Source organism: Arvicanthis niloticus, chromosome 13 (assembly GCF_011762505.2).
Source record: "Arvicanthis niloticus isolate mArvNil1 chromosome 13, mArvNil1.pat.X, whole genome shotgun sequence".
NCBI classification, from domain to species: domain Eukaryota; kingdom Metazoa; phylum Chordata; class Mammalia; order Rodentia; family Muridae; genus Arvicanthis; species Arvicanthis niloticus.
Window position 1 is genome coordinate 57,368,637 of NC_047670.1, and position 17,590 is coordinate 57,386,226.

At 48.4% G+C, this 17,590-nt stretch overlaps 1 protein-coding gene across 3 annotated transcripts; it reads right to left on the reverse strand.

Moving 5' to 3' along the window:
• Nucleotides 1-4,206: 4,206 nt before the first annotated feature.
• On the reverse strand, nucleotides 4,207-13,694 carry LOC117718616 (cytochrome P450 2D10-like). Of its 3 annotated transcripts, none has more exons than XM_076911716.1 (10): nucleotides 13,430-13,694; nucleotides 11,699-11,870; nucleotides 11,286-11,438; nucleotides 11,035-11,195; nucleotides 10,245-10,421; nucleotides 9,941-10,082; nucleotides 9,576-9,763; nucleotides 9,057-9,198; nucleotides 8,747-8,956; nucleotides 4,207-5,377 (listed from the first exon to the last, which is right to left on the reverse strand). In XM_076911716.1, the coding sequence occupies exons 1-9, from the start codon at nucleotides 13,616-13,618 to the stop codon at nucleotides 8,766-8,768; spliced, it is 1,515 nt and encodes a 504-aa protein (XP_076767831.1). In that variant the 5' UTR covers nucleotides 13,619-13,694; the 3' UTR covers nucleotides 4,207-5,377; nucleotides 8,747-8,765. The 3 variants fall into 3 exon arrangements, with proteins under 3 accessions (XP_076767831.1, XP_076767830.1, XP_034372325.1); XM_076911715.1 differs by having other exon boundaries at nucleotides 4,207-6,853; XM_034516434.2 differs by lacking the exon at nucleotides 4,207-5,377 and having other exon boundaries at nucleotides 8,709-8,956; nucleotides 13,430-13,693.
• Nucleotides 13,695-17,590: the final 3,896 nt, after the last annotated feature.

Sequence of the window (17,590 nt, forward strand, 5' to 3'; positions counted from 1 at the left end):
CTTGGATCCTGCCACCTTATAAAGAGTGCCAGAATTGCCCTTTGTCCTCTGTGTTCAGCCCCAATCCTGTGTTTTGTTTGGCCAAGTGTAGGGAGCAGCCAGTGATATTCAGTTTATTCCCAGGAGCCGAGCATTCTGGCATAATCATGATAGATCGCTACCTGTTGGAGTCCTGTTTCATGAGGGATTATCTGATCATTGCATCTGAAACATCACCTGGTCTGCTACCCATGCACATCTTTGAAGGCTTGAGGACATTGCCTCAAAGAAGAATGAGATACCCCATACCTTCATGGAGCACTTTGTTAGCAGGACATGAGGGGTGACTGACATCCAGTCAATGGCTTCTGTGGGTGTGTGAGCCGTGGGAAGCTGTCTCCTGCATTTGAGGGAAAGAGGCTGGAGCTCCTATGGGCAAAAGAAGGGCAGTTGGGGAGGGTAGCTGGAATCTCTGTGGGTAAGTGAGAGGCAGTGTGGGGAAGGCAGCTTGTAGCATGTTCCATCTCCAGTACAGGTTTGTGGTCATCCTTTTGAGCAGGCAGCAAGACATCCAACACATGATTTCTGAGACCCAATCTCAGAAAGCTGAGATATGGTCTGAGGATCTTGGGAGAACCACTAATTTGGTTCAGGAACTTGTCACCTGCTGGCCTCTGTCTCTTATTCACCCTTAGATTCACGGTGGGTCAGTGTCTCCTGGCAACCGTCTTCCACATGGAGGTAGTAAGGTAGTTTTCTTCCTCATGCCAGAGGCATGTGGTCAGGGTGGAAAGCCATGGGGAACCCAGAAGGATGAATCCTGAGCCTTCTATCAAATGGAGGTTGTGAGCTGGGCACTGCTGGGCATACTGCACATGCCAGCTCACCATTCACCAGAGTCAGGAGAGGCTCAGTCCTGTCCTTGCTGGGGATCCAGACCTCTAAAGATCAAAGTTTCATAAGTCCCAGTGGAATCTATGCACGGTCTCTCTACTGCACCTCTAGTGTGGCAGAAGGGAGGCAGTGGCTGAGCTTAGACCACACCATGGAGCCCCAAAAGAAGGACTTCAAATGGTTCTCCTCCTATCTGCTGTCCATGCCACCCCTGCAGTGACCACCTCTGTGTCACTGGAGCCTGTGTGTGACTCTGTGCTTCTTGCTGGCCTGAAGCCTCTAATCCTGTTCCCTCTTCCTGTCCATTATTCCCGGTTCTGCTGAATCCTGTTGCCTGGAATTGCAACATAGTTTGGGGCTGAGTTAAAGGTTTTTCTCAAGCCCCAAACTGGACTGGAAGGAGACCTGTATTGGAGTCCGGACACCACCATGGGTAATGGTTAGAAAGTGATCAGAGAGACAATTTACTTTGGTCATTTACAGTTTCAGGCTGCTGGGTTCCTCCTGGTTTGCTCCAGGACCCTTCTTGGGTATGCTCTGGTGCCAGATGATTAAACCTGTGTGTTGGTGCTGGGAGAAACATTCGATTTGGCCTCTCATCTCTATCTGTCTGTGTCATTCATGATATTATTAAAGAGAAGTAGTGGTAATGACTGGGTTCTGGCCCTAGTGGGGAATGGGCCGACTCAGGCTGTATATTCCTGCATCAAGTAAGTGAGCCCTTTTGAGGTAAATGCACAGCCAGTTGAGGGATGTCATACACTGTACGCTGTAATGGGTTTCCTCTCTGTCTCCAGTTCTTGGGAGAGGACCTGGATGCTCTGTTCAGCCTCTGCTTGCTGACTCTGTATAGTTCCTTTCATTGTCAGTCCATGTCCTTTTATCCATGTGAAAAACTGTGGTCTTTCAGGATCATGTGATTTTAGGGGCATTGGAGTCTGCATATTCATGTCAGCAGCACAGGTGCACCATGTCCTCATCAGGAAGCTGGGACTGAGTCTCTGGACATCTAGCATTGCTGCACCAGGCCAAGTGCTCCCACATTTGCAATTTTCTGCACACATGTTAACCGATACTTGATTTCTGTCCTTTGGACTCCACTGGAAAAGGTCAGATGCAACCTGGACATGTTTCTTCTGGACTCTGTGCTTTGCAGTGTTTATTCTCTTTTCTACCTTTATTCTGCCTGTTTTGTTCAAATGAGGAACAGCTGTGAGTCTCAGAGTCATCTCTAGGTCTTCCTTCTTTCCCTAAGCATCCTGGCAAGTGGGATGTGGTTCACTGGAATGATCGTGGTTCTTGCATATGGCTTGGGGACAGCTTAGTTTGGGCAAAGGAGGGCTGAGGTTGGCTTGGGTTGGTGACGCTTTCATCCCTGGATGGTTTCTGTAACCCTCATGGTGTGAGGCCACCAGTGGTACTGTGGTCCATCACCATGTGCTCTTACCTATGGAATCTCAAACATAGAACCAATGTTCAAGCTACACACTCAGTAGGTAACAAAATGCAGGAACTGTAAATATATTGACTTAAGGTCCATGGTAAACAATGAGAAAATAGTTACAAGACAGAAATGAAGGGAAAGGGATTGAAAGTACAGCATTAGAACTTCAGGTTCCTGTTGTAGTTAATATTTAAATACGGCCACCTGTTATGCCAACTGTCTAAGCTGCAGAGGCTCTGCCTAGCTCAGCTGCCATGTTCAGTGGCCAGAGGCCATGTGCATGCTTCAGCTAGAAATGGCCAGCCAGAAACACCCACCCTGCCACCCAGGAGATGCCAGTGTGGGAGATGGCTCTGCCAATCTTCCACATTGTCTTCGCAATGCTGGGCATTGCCCAGACCATCCTTCCATCCACCCATGTCCGGTAGACAATTAGACTCTAACACTTAAATTTTAATCAAAGGTTTTATATGTTTGGAAATGCTCAGTAACAGTATGCTCATACAAAGAGAGTTGGTTCCCAATTTTGCTAACCTAAATAAAAGTTGTTCCCCAGGACTGCTCTTTGTACCTGTGTGGCTCTCCATCCTCCTACATCTCTTATCTGCCTAGCTTCTCCTCTACCTTTCCTTATTCCTCCTCTTCCTCTCCTTACTCCTCCCACCTTAGCTCCTCCTACAGGTTTCAGACTGAGACTGACGATGAATAGACAAGTGTGGCTCTATGAACAGAGAGCCATGATCCCAACCGTCCACAACAATTGAGGCAGCTCTGCATTGTTTTTTTCAGGCTTAAAGCACCTGATCTTTGATGAAGGAAAAATTATGAGTCATGGTTCAGCAATGAGAGACCTTCCCAACAAGGCATCCAGGGGGTTTGGTATTGTGACTTCCTGTTGTGTTGAGGTGGATGCTGGGATGTGTGCTTGAAAACCCAAGGCTGAAGGACATGTAATATTACCATCAAGAGCCACCCCTGCACAGGAATCTGTAGAACCTGCTGCTCACTGGACAGTAAAGAAAAGGTTTGTGGATAGAGTTATAGGAGATGCTAGGATAATCGAGTTTCTGGAGATGGAGTCCATAGACATTGTAGAAGGCATAGTAAAAAAGGAGAGTTATTTGTTGTAACTTGTGATTGTCATGCTACATTTGGTAAAATTGCTGAGAAATACCACAGTCAAAGGGCATAACATTTGGGTTTAGAGGCCATTTCTAAACAAGAGACACATTCTGTGAGATCACAAAGAGGCCAGGCAGGGAGTTCTGTCCACCTGATGAGCTCTAGAGGAGCAGCTGGAGGTGGTCTGGGTGATTGTGATGTTGGAGGGAACTTAGAAGAGGTGGCCATGGTGGTGTCCTGCATATAGCAGTAAATCAGTCTGGGTGATTTTTTGGTTATGGCAGTAGAGGGGATATGATGATGGTACCCCAGGATATGTAAAGCAAGGTGTATGCAATGCAGGTGCAAGAAGTTATGATGGCAAAGATAAAGGAGGAAATATTGGCAAGTGTATCTGTGTGGGGAGACTATAGGGATTTTGAAAATTACAGTGGATAAGAGCAATCAAGGTATGAATCCACGAAGGGAGTCAGAGTCAGTGGAGGGCGCTCAGTGGTGTCTATGGTGGTGGCTATGGATCTGGTGGTGCCATGGTGGCAGAAACAATGGAAGTTGGATCTGTGAGTTCAAGGCCAGCCTGTTCTACATAGGGAGTTTCATGTCCTGAATCTTATGCACAGATCCATAAGCAGGATTTGTCCTGCCACTGTGGAGTGAGGCCGTAAATGTCATTTCAGTAATGAAATGGACACAGGAGAAGCATGTGGAAATTAGCAACCACGTTCTCAATCAAACATAGGGTCAAAATGCAAAGTAAACTGCAGAACTTGAGTAAAATGAAAAAAAATTTATGCAAAATACAACACTGACAAAATGAACCATCAACTCTCCCACACATCCAAAAGATCAGAAGTGTGAAGATCCTGCTCCAAACCCCTGGTCAACCCACATCATCTCAAAAACATACACATAGGAAAATCAGAGGAAGACACAACTAGAGTAGATCCAGACTGCCATGGCTGGGTTTCTATCACTGTGATTCAACACAACCGTGGGAGGGAAGGGTTGGTTTCCCTTTAGGGTTAGTTAGGACATGGTGGGTGATCTGGGATAATTTGGGGAAGGAAAGGTGTAGTCAAACTATATCAGATGAAAAAACATTTTTAGCTTGGTTGTGGTGGAGCAGGCCTTTAATTCTATCATTTTGGAGGCAGAGGTTGGTGGATATCCGTTTTGAGGCCAGCTTGTTCTCCAGAGTGAGTTCTAAGACAGCCATGACTACAGAGAAATATTCTATCTTTAAACACACAACAAAACAAAGAAATAATAACCCTCGCCCCACACCTATACAATTTCTTCAAAAATCAGAAAAGGGAGAAAAAGCCCTCTCACCTGCATTTGTGTCAATGATGTAGCTCAATGGTAAAGCATTTGTTTATGGCAGTTTTAAGGCCAGGTGTTGAATGATACCTCTCTGTTTGTTTGAGTTCCAGCCCCATGGACAGGCTGGCTTCTTTCAGCATTTGGTCAATCAAATGCCAGGGTAGTTCCAAGGAGAAGCAGGGGAGACAGCTCCTCAAACTCTGCAGGTTGCTTTTTTGGGCCAGGGCTACATTCGTTGCTCTCTTGTGGCTACTGAGAGACATCTCAGTTCATAGTTTGTGACCTTTAGTAACCACAGCATCCCAGAATGAACTGGGGACTCTAGAAACTAGAAAAGTCATGACATCTGTAATGAGGCTGGTGAGCAGGGCTGTGGAGCCAGTACCCTCCTGATTCAATTTATGGGATATCAGATTGTAGAGCAGTTCTGGAAAGCAGTAGAGTAGATACAAAACACACAGAAAAAAGGAAGGAGAAAAACATCCAAAGAAACCATCAGTCTAAGTAAGGACAGTAATGAGACCGGCCATGTGCTTCAGGAATGCTGCTTCTGACATCATATCCAGGGCATTGCAGGGAGGTGGCTGCAGAGATGGCTCGGGGTGCAGATGCTTGCTGTGTAGGCAGGAAGACCTGAGTTCAGATCCTAGCACCCATGCACACCTGGGCTTTGTGTTGTTTGACAGTAGCCACAGCACTGGGGGCAGGGAGTGGTGCATCCTGGGAACTCATTTACCAGTCAGTCTGTCTGAAAGGATGAACTCCATTTTCTCAAATAGTAAAGGTGAAAGGGTGTAAGACCATGAAAGGCAGCTTGGTGTCTTGTCAATCACTGGCTAGAAACCCCCGGAGACCCCACCTTGGGATGGCATGCTTTCTGACATGCTGCCAGAATCTAGGCTACTGACAGGAGATCACAACCCTCTATAAACTTTTGTTTGTTAGTCACATAGGACAACACCCCCTATTTTCTCCATAGTTAGAGGGCATGACTACAGGACATGGAGCCTCAAAACATATTTTTAAAATAATGAGGTACCTAAAGGCTAGAAGGGTGTAACCAATTAAGCATTCCTTCCCAGACCCTCCTTCCTACAAATAGCCCTGAAAAAAGTGGGGCACAGTTTTTCATCTACTTTCAGGCATTATAATACACATCTTAAAACCATGGACTGTTTCTTTCATCAGGTTCTGCTGTGGGGAACAGTGGAGCAGGCCTTCGCCTAGAGAGCTGCTGTCTTAGCTCCTGTAGAAGACCTCTCTGCAGTCCTGGCCACTATGACCATCAACGAAAGCAAGACAATGGTGCCACTGCAACAAAACCAAGAGCTCTCATCCTCAAGAGACATAGCCAGAGCTTCTCTCCCTTTCTTTCCCTTCAGCTGAAGGCCAATGCAGTCTGTCCACCCCACTTCTTTTTCAGTTTTTCCTCAGCTCTCACAGCCTGACGTGAGTGCCCAAGAGCCCAAGAGCCAGAAGAGCTAGCTCTGGCTTCTCTGGGACATCAGACTGGGCTCCCTCACTCTACCGGAGCAGGATCTGGAATCTACATAGCCTGATGCCCACCCAGAGCATGGGGAGAGCATAGTCAAACTTTCCTGTGCCTTTATCTTCCACAAGTGGCCCTAGCCTTGTAGCAGGAGAGTTGTAGGACACAAATCAACCCAACAAAAGGGAAAGTTGGAAGAAATTTGACTTTTTCACCTCTCATATCCTCAAATAGATGCACAGGCTGGAGCATCAGCACACACACACACACACACACACACACACACACACACACACACATAGACATACACACACCAATACACACACACCCAGGCATGCACACTCACAGATACACACAAAGATAGACACATGTATTTGTACATAGACACCCAGATACACACATAGACACTTACATGCAGAAACACACAGAGAGATGAACACCCATATACATAACAAATGCACATAAAGACACTTTCATACACAAAGACATTTGATCACACAGATACATAGAATTCACATACAGACACATGTAGCAGGATACTTATTCTGCTTCATTGTTTTGCACTAGAGCTCGGTGAATAGGCAGTAGAAGAGGACGTGGATCTGGGAGAGAAAGAGAGAAAGGTGAGGGGAGAAAACAGGAAGGGGAGGAGAAGAGGAAGGCTATCAGTCATGGAGAACCACAGACAAGTCAAAAGCTATTCAGGGTAGCAACTTCTATCAAAAGGTTAGATACTGGGTAACAACTCTAATTGTGTGGGCATCTTGTTGATTGAGCATTTCTAAATATATATATCCTTTAGATAATCATTATGCATTAAGAGTCTCATTTCTACTGGGTACTTCGAGGATGGCAGATATTGTCTGGGGTTCAGCCAAGCATTGTGGATGCAGTGTGGGGGATTGGCAGAGCCATCCCCCACAATGGCGTCTCGTGGGTGCCAGGGCCTGTGCATCTAGCTAGCCAGAGCCCCAGTCAGAGCCAAGGAGCAGCAGGAACATGGCTGACCAGGAACAAGCCAGACTGGATTCCATTTTCTAAATATCACCCTTAGAGACACATGCATATTCACAGATGTACACACAGAAATATGTACACATACATGAATTCATAGCATATACACATGCCAATACACACAAACCTACACAAACACACATATGCCCTCACAGAAATTTACATATGTCACACATTAAGAGAGTACATAATACACACGTGAGCACACACACACACACAACTCTTGGGTACAGTGCACTGGAGTGCTCTGGCTGAAGCTACATAAGGCCTTGGGATCAATCATCCACACAAGAAATAAAAATGGTGATGCTTTGAATATTAGTGATGCCTGACCAAGATAAAACAAAAGAGATGCTTAGACAAACACATCAGTCTGCCTGGTATGGAAAGGAGTGTGGCCAGGGCTGAAGAACGACCTCAGCTTGGGGAGCTCTGTCCTGCACAGTCCAGCACAACTGCTTGAGTCCTGTCAGGCTGTGGGAGACCTTGACTGTGAGCCTGGGACATGCGGATAGTAGTGTCTCTGCACAGCTGGGGATGAGAGCCATGTGGCACCATTTACACCTGCAACAGGGTTTAGGAAAGTGGTCCCTGGTTACCTGAGTGTGACTTGGAGCAATTGAAGACTAGTCAGCCATGTGTGTGCTCCATCTCTCTGGAACCCACCAGGCCCCTGAACAGTGAGGCTCAGTGAGGTTCCCTGTGAACCATGTCCTCAGCCTGAGCCACAAAGGTGGCTGGCTGGGAGTTCTACCTTTTGACATATCTGACAGAGAGCTGGGAGTGTGCCAGACTCCCTGAGCTCAGCTCTCACTTTGCCTGCTGCTGTTTTTCTTCTGACTTCTCTGCAGTCACTACTGTGAGGACAACAGCCTTTCCAGTCTCTCATGTCACCACAGGCTCTTGGGGACCACCTTGTCATGTCCCCAGACAGAAGCAGTGCTGACTCTTAGTGGAAGCCTGCAACATCTGTCCCAGAGACTCATGGAGACCTGACCTCTGCCTGCAGTGTGTCACCAACCTAGTCACCACTGATGGTTCTTAATGGGTGATAGGCTCAACTGTCACTCTGGATCACATCCTGCCTTTTTGTTCTCTTCCTTCCTCCTCCCTGTCTCTCTCTTGCTTCCTGTCTTCTTTGTGTACCCTCTTAGTAGCTCTGCTTTAGTTTTACCAGGCAGAATCTCCTGGTTGTATAGCCCAGGCTGACCTAGGCCATTGCTGTATATCCCAGGATAGCTATACACACATGATCCTCCTGATTTGGGCTCCCAAGTGCTGAGACTGCAGCCCTGTACCAATGGTCCAGGCAAGGACACCGTTCAACCTCAGCAGTCACATTGTTTCCTGGGGAGGGATGAGACAGCCGGGAAAGGGTGGTTGGAGAGAGTTGACTGAGGATCCAGCAAGACAGGGCTGGGGTTGAAGCAGGAAACAGCAGCAGCCACAAGACAGGTTTATTTTGCATGGCTCAGCCTTACCTGCAGAGCAGGTCTGGATTTATTGTCCTTGCTCTCTCAACACAGCACAGAGCTTGTAGGGGGTTGGGGCAACTGGAACAGCAAAGGTGCCATGGTCGCTGGGCCGGGGCTGTCCTGCAGGCACTGAGAAGCTAAAGCGCTGCAGGAGGCAGGTGAAGAAGAGGAAGAGCTCCATTCGGGCCAGGGGCTCCCCCAAGCATGCTCGGCGGCCTGTGGGTGAGAGACGGTTCAGTCAGTCTGCTACCTGATTGGCACTTCCCCCTCCAAGACACCCTTGGGACAGACAGGCAGCCAGAACCCCCAATAGAACCTGCTGAGAATGGCATGAAGGCCTCATGCTTCACAAAGTGGCCCTGGGCATCCAGGAAGTGTTCAGGATGGAAGTGGAGGGGCTTCTCCCAGACAGTCTCATCTTTCAGCACGGAGGACAGGTTGGGGATGAGGATTGTCCCCTGTCAGGAGGCACATGGTGTGAACATGGCCTTGGGTGCGGATGCCTACAACTTTGTCACCAGGATCACATGTATAACCTCTTCCCTGCACTCACTATATTTCCTCATTCAATCTGAACCCCAAACACTCTCAGAACCTTGGAGGGTCCTGTAACAGATCTCCCATGGGTGGCCAACCCAGCCACCATCCCTCTGTGCAACAATCCATAAAGTGACCTTTTGCCATTTTGTTTGACATTTCACTTATTGAGGACTCTCGAAGTCTGCAGCCTGCATGCAGTGTGGTTCTTGTGAACATGTTGAGAATAGTATGTGGTGATCTCTCCTGACCTTGTATGTTAGTGGTCATGATAAAACAGTAAGAGGCCAAGGCCTACCTTGGGGATGAGGAAGTCCTGCACTTCAATGTCCCGACTGGTGATGCGTGGAAAATTCAATGGAGCAATGTCTGCAAAGCGCTGCACCTCATGGATGACAGCATTGGTGTAGGGCATGCGGGCCTGGTCTGCCATCTCAGGATGCCTCACCTGCCCTATGACCTCATCGATTTCCTGTTGGACTCTGCCTGGAGGGACAGCATCCCCTCAGTGAAACAGTTACTGTCTTATAGCCATATTAAGGGCTGAGAAAGACACCAGTGAGCAGCACTGGAGTCTGGGTTAAGTTAGTGTTGGGATCCACAAGTGTTTCAAGTCATCTGTGGAGTGTGCCTCTACCTGTCTCCCACCCCAGTCATGCTTACGCTGCACATGTGGATGCAGGATCATGAGCAGTAGGGCCCAGGACAGTGTGGTTGAGGTGGTCACCGTCCCTCCACCGAACAGGTCACCCATCACCTTGTGTAAGTTTTCATCATTGAAGCTGCTGTCAGGATTCCCCTTGGCCTGGTCCAGGAAGAAAGAGAAGGCTCAGCAGGGAGAGGAAGGCCCATATGGAGCCCAAGTGCTGAGTTATGTGGTGATGCACAGGACCACATCCTTCTGGCTCAGAGCTCTCATGACCTCAGCCCACAGCCCCTGGCTACATCTCCTGGGGCTTCCAATCACCTTCTCTATCTCTGCCAGGAAGGCATCAGTCAAATTTCGGGGTGGCTGGGCAGAGTCCCACGTGGTCCTGTTCTCAGTCAACAGGTTATCCAGTATGGCCATGAAGGTCTTCTGACCTTGGAAAACCTTGTCAGCCAGCCCTGGGATGTGCAGGAGAATCGGGAACGCGTTAAGAACCTGCGAGAGACACAGGAATTCTCAGAGATTCCTCTTCATAACATTAGTAGTGAATCATGATCATGTATGGGGCTGCTGTGCCACAGTGTGTGTAAATGATAGGACAATGTGTAGAGTCAATTGTCTCTTCCTTACATGCGTCCCACATATCAAACTCGGGTCTCCAGGCTTTCGTGACAAGCTGCTTACCCACTCAACATTTGGCTGGCTCCTTGGTGCTAGTGATCCTCACTATCCACCTGGACCAGGCTCAGTGCCAGCCTCCTTTACAATGGACCCAGAGCCTGTCTGTCCCCACCTGTAACCTGCCTCCTCCTCAGTTTTTACATTTTCAAGAGTCACCTAATGGGTCTGTCACACCGAGGTGAACAGAAGTATTTTTTCCCCAGCAATAACCTCAGGTTTTGTCTTCCATGAAAACAGAGGACCCATGTCCTCTCCCTTTCTGAAAATCTTGATCTTGGTTCACTTCTCTCCTCTTGCCATCGACAGTTGTCAACATCCATATGCTCCTGCAGGTGACCCCCAGCAGACCTCTCCACAGCCTCGGCACAGCTTCCCGGGGAAGTCGGAATTCACAGAAGTGAATCTTTTGGCTTCTCCGGACTCCTACCTCAGGAACGAAACCAGCAATTTCTGTCAAACTTTCTTCCAGTACTTTCAGCATCCTGATGAGGTAAGGGTCTTCATATTCAAAGCGACGGGCAAAAATGAGAGATGCGATGACATTGCACACGGCTTTGTTCAGCATGGTGTTGGGATTGATGGACTGCCCTGGGAGTAGAGATTGAGTGGAGATGCAAGCAAGTCCTGGGACTGCCCATGTCCCACTTTGTCGAAATACATCCCTCACCCATCACCCACCAGCCTGGGCGGTGAAGGTGTCACAGAGGAGTCCGGCTTCCTTGGTCACCCACTCCTCCAGAGATTTCTTTCCCAGGCCGAAGTCACGCAGGGTGGACACAGAGAATCGTCTCTGCTCTCGCCACTCAGGCCCATAAGGTGCAAGGGCCACACCTGCAGACACATCTGTGTGTAAGCAAGGATTCCCTGCTGTCCCTTGCTCTCATCAATTCTCTTCTCGTCTGGGTTCTGTCCTGGCCATGAGCCTCTCAAAACCTTGCTACCACAGTCCAGTGCATGCCTTCTGGGTAGTCACCTGGATTTCAGTGACTTTCAGGAATTGCTTGTCTGCATCCCACCCACATTCATGCCCTTTTCTTCCTCTGCTCATTGCTGTACCTCCGACACCATCTCCACTGTCTACAGCTCTTTACCTTGGGATCTGGGCTTAAAACCTAGGTGCTCAAAGATGGGCAATGCAAGGCGGTCAGAAGTGTCCTCTCCACAGGTCACCAGCACTTCCTGCATCGCCTTCAGTCCATTGATCACAACCACTGGCTTCCAGGCCATCTGCAGGCTGAACACGTCACCATAACGGTTTTGAAGCTGAAGTAGAGGGACAGAGAACATAGGAAGTGGAGGTCTCCAGAGATCATAGCTCCAGGTTTACTGTGCAATTATTGTCAAAATGTGAGTGTACCCCAGCAGTTTCTATGTATGTACGTGCATATTTGTGAATATTTATATGTAGATGCATATATATATATATATGAATGTGAGTCCCCCCTTTCTCTGTCTCTTTGTCTCTCTCTCTGTCTCTCTCTTTGTCTCTGTCTCTCTCTCTCTGTTTCCATGTATGTGTGTGTGTGTGTTGCTTGTTATTGAACCTTGGTCCTCATATATCCTAGAAAATGCTGTTTACTGAGCTGTTGGGGGCCGACTTTTAGCAGAAAGCGGCTATCAGCTTTGCAGCCATCTTGAGCCATATACCCTGACATGAGACTTGGATTACAATAGCCTACATCAGCTGAGAACACTCCGATAATCTTGGTTTAGATACCTTGAGATTAAAGGTGCGTGAGATTAAAGGTGTGTGGGATTAAAGGTGTGTGACTTAAGAGTATGACTTAGAAGTATAGAGATCAGAGTTAGAGACAAGACCTAAGGGCATGATTAAAGGTGTAACTTAGAGGCGCGGCTTAGAAGTAAGACATATAAAAGGCAGAGGCAGACAGTAGAGAATGAGACTATAGAGGGAGAATCAGACACATCAGACATTAGGTAGAAGACACTTGGCTCCACACAGAATCAGACACAGCAGACAGAGGAGACAGAGAAGGAGACACTTAGAGGAAGAGAGACTGAAGAATAAACGGGGTTGAATCACACCCTGTCTGGTCTCCATTCTTTGAGTCTGCCCTCACCCTCGCTCTTGCTGAACCCCGACCCGCAGACCGGAGCGGCAGCTTGGGCTGGGATACAGTGGCCACCCAAACGTGGGTAGGTCCGGGCCTCAACATTTTGCCTGGGCTGCGACGTTTTTTGGCTGCCCCAATGTGGGGCTAGTGTGGACCCCAACATTATTTTGGCGCCCAAACAGGGACCCCAACACTGAGCTCCATCCCCAGTTGAGGATTCCTGACACTGTGGCTTCTTATTTTTTAAGTTTAGCAAGGGAATCATCATAGATGTAACACTCCACCTGTAACCTAGATAGAGCCAGAAAACTGTCTTTGGGTGCCTTATCATGTCAACACACATGACAAAACTCTTGTTCCTTGAGCTGAGCATTGAGTCCAGCATGCACACAGCATCAAGAAATTCTGGCAGCCACAGCATCTCTCTTCAGTTTGTGTTCTGATACAGAGGGTTGGACCTCACAGAAGGCCAAGATTATGTCTTTGACAGGATCATAATGTACTTGGGATTTCTATGGCTGCAGCCCTGTCCAACCAGACTGAACCCTGCTGTCACAACATGAGTCACCTCCTGGACTTTGTCCCCCCAAACCTTTGCCCTCGAAAGTTCCAGTGGCTGCCATCAAAACACCCCTATGCCTGTCCCCTCTTGAGTACCGAATCCCTGTCTGTCCTGTGGCTTGAACCCCATTATTTGCTGCTATGGACACCATATCCCCAATTAGCATCCACCACTAAGTCACTCACCTTGTACAGGCTGTATGGCATGTTATCTAGGTCCACCTGCAGCAGGTTACCCAGCACAGGCCATGGCACAGGGCCTGGTGGGTATCGAGAATTCCAGCGCTGGCGCCGGTGCATCAGGTCCACCAGTAATATGAAGATGACTGTGAATATGGCCACAGGCCACAGGCCAGTCCCAGTCAGCAGCTCCATCACAGCCCCACTGTTGAGATCAATGACCAACACTCAATACAACATCTAGGATCAGCAAGCCCCAAGCTTGGATCCTGCCACCTTATAAAGGAGTGCCAGGGTTGCCCTTTGTCCTCTGTGTCTAGCCCCAATCCAGTGTTTTGTTTGGCCAAATGTAGGGAGCAGCCAGTGATATTTAGTCTATTCCCAGGAGCTGAGCATTCTGGGATAATCATGATAGATCGATATCTGTTGGATTCCTGTTTCACGATGGATTATCTGATCATTGCATCAGAAACGTCACCTGGTCTGCTACCCATGCACATCTTTGAAGGCTTGAGGACATTGCCTCAGAGAAGAATGAAACATCTCACACCTTCATGGAACACTTTGTTGGCAGGACATGAGGGGTGACTGACATCCAGTCAATGGCTTCTGAGGGGGTGTGAGCAGTGGGAAACTGTCTCCTGCAGTTGAGGGAAAGAGGCTGGAGCCCCTATAGGCAAAAGAAGGGCAATTGGAGAGGGCAGGTGCAATCCCTGTGGGTAAGTGAGAGACAGTGTGGGGAAGGCAGCTTGTAGCATGTTCCATCTCCAGTACAGGTTTGTGGTCATCCTTTTGAACAGGCAGCAAGACATCCAACACATGATTTCTCAGACCCAGTTTCAGAAAGCTGAGAAATGGTCTGAGAATCTTGGGGGAACCACTCATTTGGTTCAGGAACTTATCACCTGTCAGGGACCTTGCTGCCAGATGTTGGAATCCACACTGCCCCAAGCTTGGGGGCTAAATTGTCCCATGACTCATACTGCTGCTCTGGTCTGTGGGTCAGGGTTCAGCAAGAGAGAGGGAGAGTGAGGACGGACGTGAAGAGACAGGAAGAACAGAGACCAGACAGAGTGTGATTCAGTCCTGTTTATTCTCATGTCTTTCTCTCCTCCAGTCTCTTGCCTTCTCTCTTTCTAAGTCCCAAGTTGCAAGTCCCCCTCTTCTCTCTGCCTCTCGATTTTTATATCACTCTTAAGTCTCACTTCTTGAGTCATGCCTTTAAGTCTCCTCTTAAAAGTCACACCTTTAAGTCTCACACACTCAAGGGAAAATCCTGGGTATATAAAACAAGATGTTATCAGAGTGTGCTCAGCTGTTGTAGGCTGTTGAAAACAAGTCTCTTGTCAGGGTGTAGGGATCAAGATGGCTGCAAAGATGATAGCCACCTTCTGTCAGCTCCCCACAGTCACCTGCTGGCCTCTGTCTCTTATTCACCTTTTGTTTCTTGGTGAGTCAGTATTTTCTGGCAACAGTCTTCCACATGGAGATAGGTATGGTAGTTTTCTTCCTCATGCTAGAGGCATGTGGTCAATGTGGGCTGCCATGGGGAACCCAGAAGGATGACTCCTGAGCCTTCAAATCAATGGAGGTTGTGAGCTGGGCACTGCTGGGCACCCTGCACATGCCAGCCTCACCACTCACCAGAGTCAGCAGAGGCTCAGTCTTGTCCTTGCTGGGGATCCAGCCCTCTAAAGATCAAAGTTTCATAAGTCCCAGTGGAATCTAGGCAGGGTCTCTCTACTGCACCTCTAGTGTAGCAGAAGGGAGGCAGTGGTTGAGCAGAGACCACACCATGCACCCCCAGAGGAAGGATTTCAAATGGTTCTCCTCCTATCTGCTGTCCATGACACCCCTACAGTGACCACCTCTGTGTCACTGAAGCCTGTGTGTAACTCTGTGCTTCTTGCTGGCCTGAAGCCTCTAATCCTGCTCCCTCTTCCTTTCCATGATTCTTGGTTCTGCAGAAACCTGTTGCCTGGAATTGCACCATAGATTGGGGCTGAGTTAAAGGTCTTTCCTAAGCCCCAAACTGGACTGGAAGGAGACCTGTATTGGAGTCAGGACACTAGCATGGGTTATGGTTAGAAAGTGATCAGAGAGACAATTTACTTTGGTCATTTTCAGTTTCAGGCTGCTGGGTTTCTCCTGGTTTGCTCCAGAACCCTTCTACTGTATGTTCTGGTGTCTGATGATTAAACCTGTGTGTTGGTGCTGGGAGAAACATGTGGCCTCTCATCTCTATCTGTCTGTGTCATTCATGATATTATTAAAGAGAAGCAGTGGTGCTGACTGGGTCCTGTTTCCAGTGGGGGTGGGCCAGCTCAGGCTGGATTTTCCTGCATCAGGTAATGTTGGGAGCCGACTTTTAGCAGAAAGCGGCTACCAGCTTTGCAGCCATCTTGAGCCATATACCCTGACATGAGACTTGTTTTTCAACAGCCTACAACAGCTGAAGCACACTCTGATATCCAGCATATTTTGTTTTGCTGTTTACTGCCCCCAGCTGCAAGGCATACGTGGTATCCAAGCCTGCAAGGCACATGGTGCACGTGTTATCCACGTGCTATCCACGCCATACATGCCTGTAAGGCGCACGTGGTATCCAAGCCTGCAAGGCGCACGATGCACATGCTATCCACGCTATAGATGCCTGTAAGGCTTACGTCATATCCACACCTGCAAGGCACGTGGTATCCACGCACCTACAAGGCATGTGGCAAAAGTGTATAAATACCCCAGATTTCTCTTCAGTAAGAGACTTGATCAGAACCTCTGTCTTGTCTCCATTCTTCGCATCTCTTCCCCTTTATCCTCTCTCTCTCTCTCTCTCTCTCTCTCTCTCTCTCTCTCTCTCTCGACCCTGACCCACAGACTGGAGCGGCAGCTTGGGCTGGGAAACAGTGGCAGTCAAGAATGGAGTGGAGAGGGCTGCAACAAGGTAAGTGAGCCCTTTTGAGGTAAATGCACAGCCAGTTGAGGGATGTCATACACTGTACGCTGTAATGGGTTTCCTCTCTGTCTCCAGATCTTAGGAGAGGACCTGGATGCTCTGCTCATCCTCTGCTTGCTGACACTGTATAGTTTCTTTCGTCATCAGTCCATGTCCTTTCATCTATGTGGAAAACTGTGGTCTTTCAGGATCATGTGACTCTAGGGGGATTGGGGTCTGCATACTCATGTTAGCATCACAGGTGCACCATGTCCTCATCACGAAGCTGGGACTGAGTCTCTGGCCATCAAGCATTGCTGCACCAGGCCAAAGTGCTCCCATGTTTGCAGTTTTCTGCACACATGTTGACAGATACTTGATCTCTGTCCTTTTGACTCCACTGGAAAAGGTCACATGCAACCTGGGCATGTTTCTTCTGGACTCTGTGCTGCGAAGTGTTTATTGTCCTTTCTACCTTTGATCTGTCTTGTTTCATTCAAATGAGGACCAACAGTGAGTCTCAGAGTCATCTCTAGGTCTTCCTTCCTTCCTTAAGCATCCTGAAAAGTCTGATGTGGTTCACTGGAATGACCGTGATTCTTGCATATGGCTTGGGGACAGCTTAGTTTGGGCAAAGAAGGGCTGAGGTTGGCTTGGGTTGGTGACGCTTTCATCCCTGAATGAATTCTGTAACCCTCATGGTGTGAGGCCACAGTGGACTGTGGTCCATCACCACGTGCTGTTACCTATGGAATCTCAAACATAGAACCAATGCTCCAGCTGCACACTCAGTAGGTAACAAAATTCAGGAAATGTAAATATTTTGACTTAACCTTCATGGCAAAGAATGAGAAAATAGTTACAAGACAGAAATGAAGGGAAAGGGATAGAAAGAACAGCATCAGAACATCAGGTTCCTGTTGTCACAGGAAATGGCCTGCCTGTCATGCCAACTGTCTAAGCTGCAGAGGCTCTGCCTAGCTCAGCTGCCATGTTCAGTGGCCAGAGGCCATGTGCGTGCTTCAGCTAGAAATGGACAGCCAGAAACACCTGCCCTGCCACCCAGGAGATGCTAGCATGGGAGATGGCTCTGCCAATCTTCCACACTGTCTCTGCATGGCTACTGAGAGACAGCTCAGCCCATAGTTTGTGACCTCATTAACCACAACATCCCAGGATGAACTGGGTACTCTAGAAACTAGGAAAGTCATGACATCTGTAATGAGGCAGGTGGG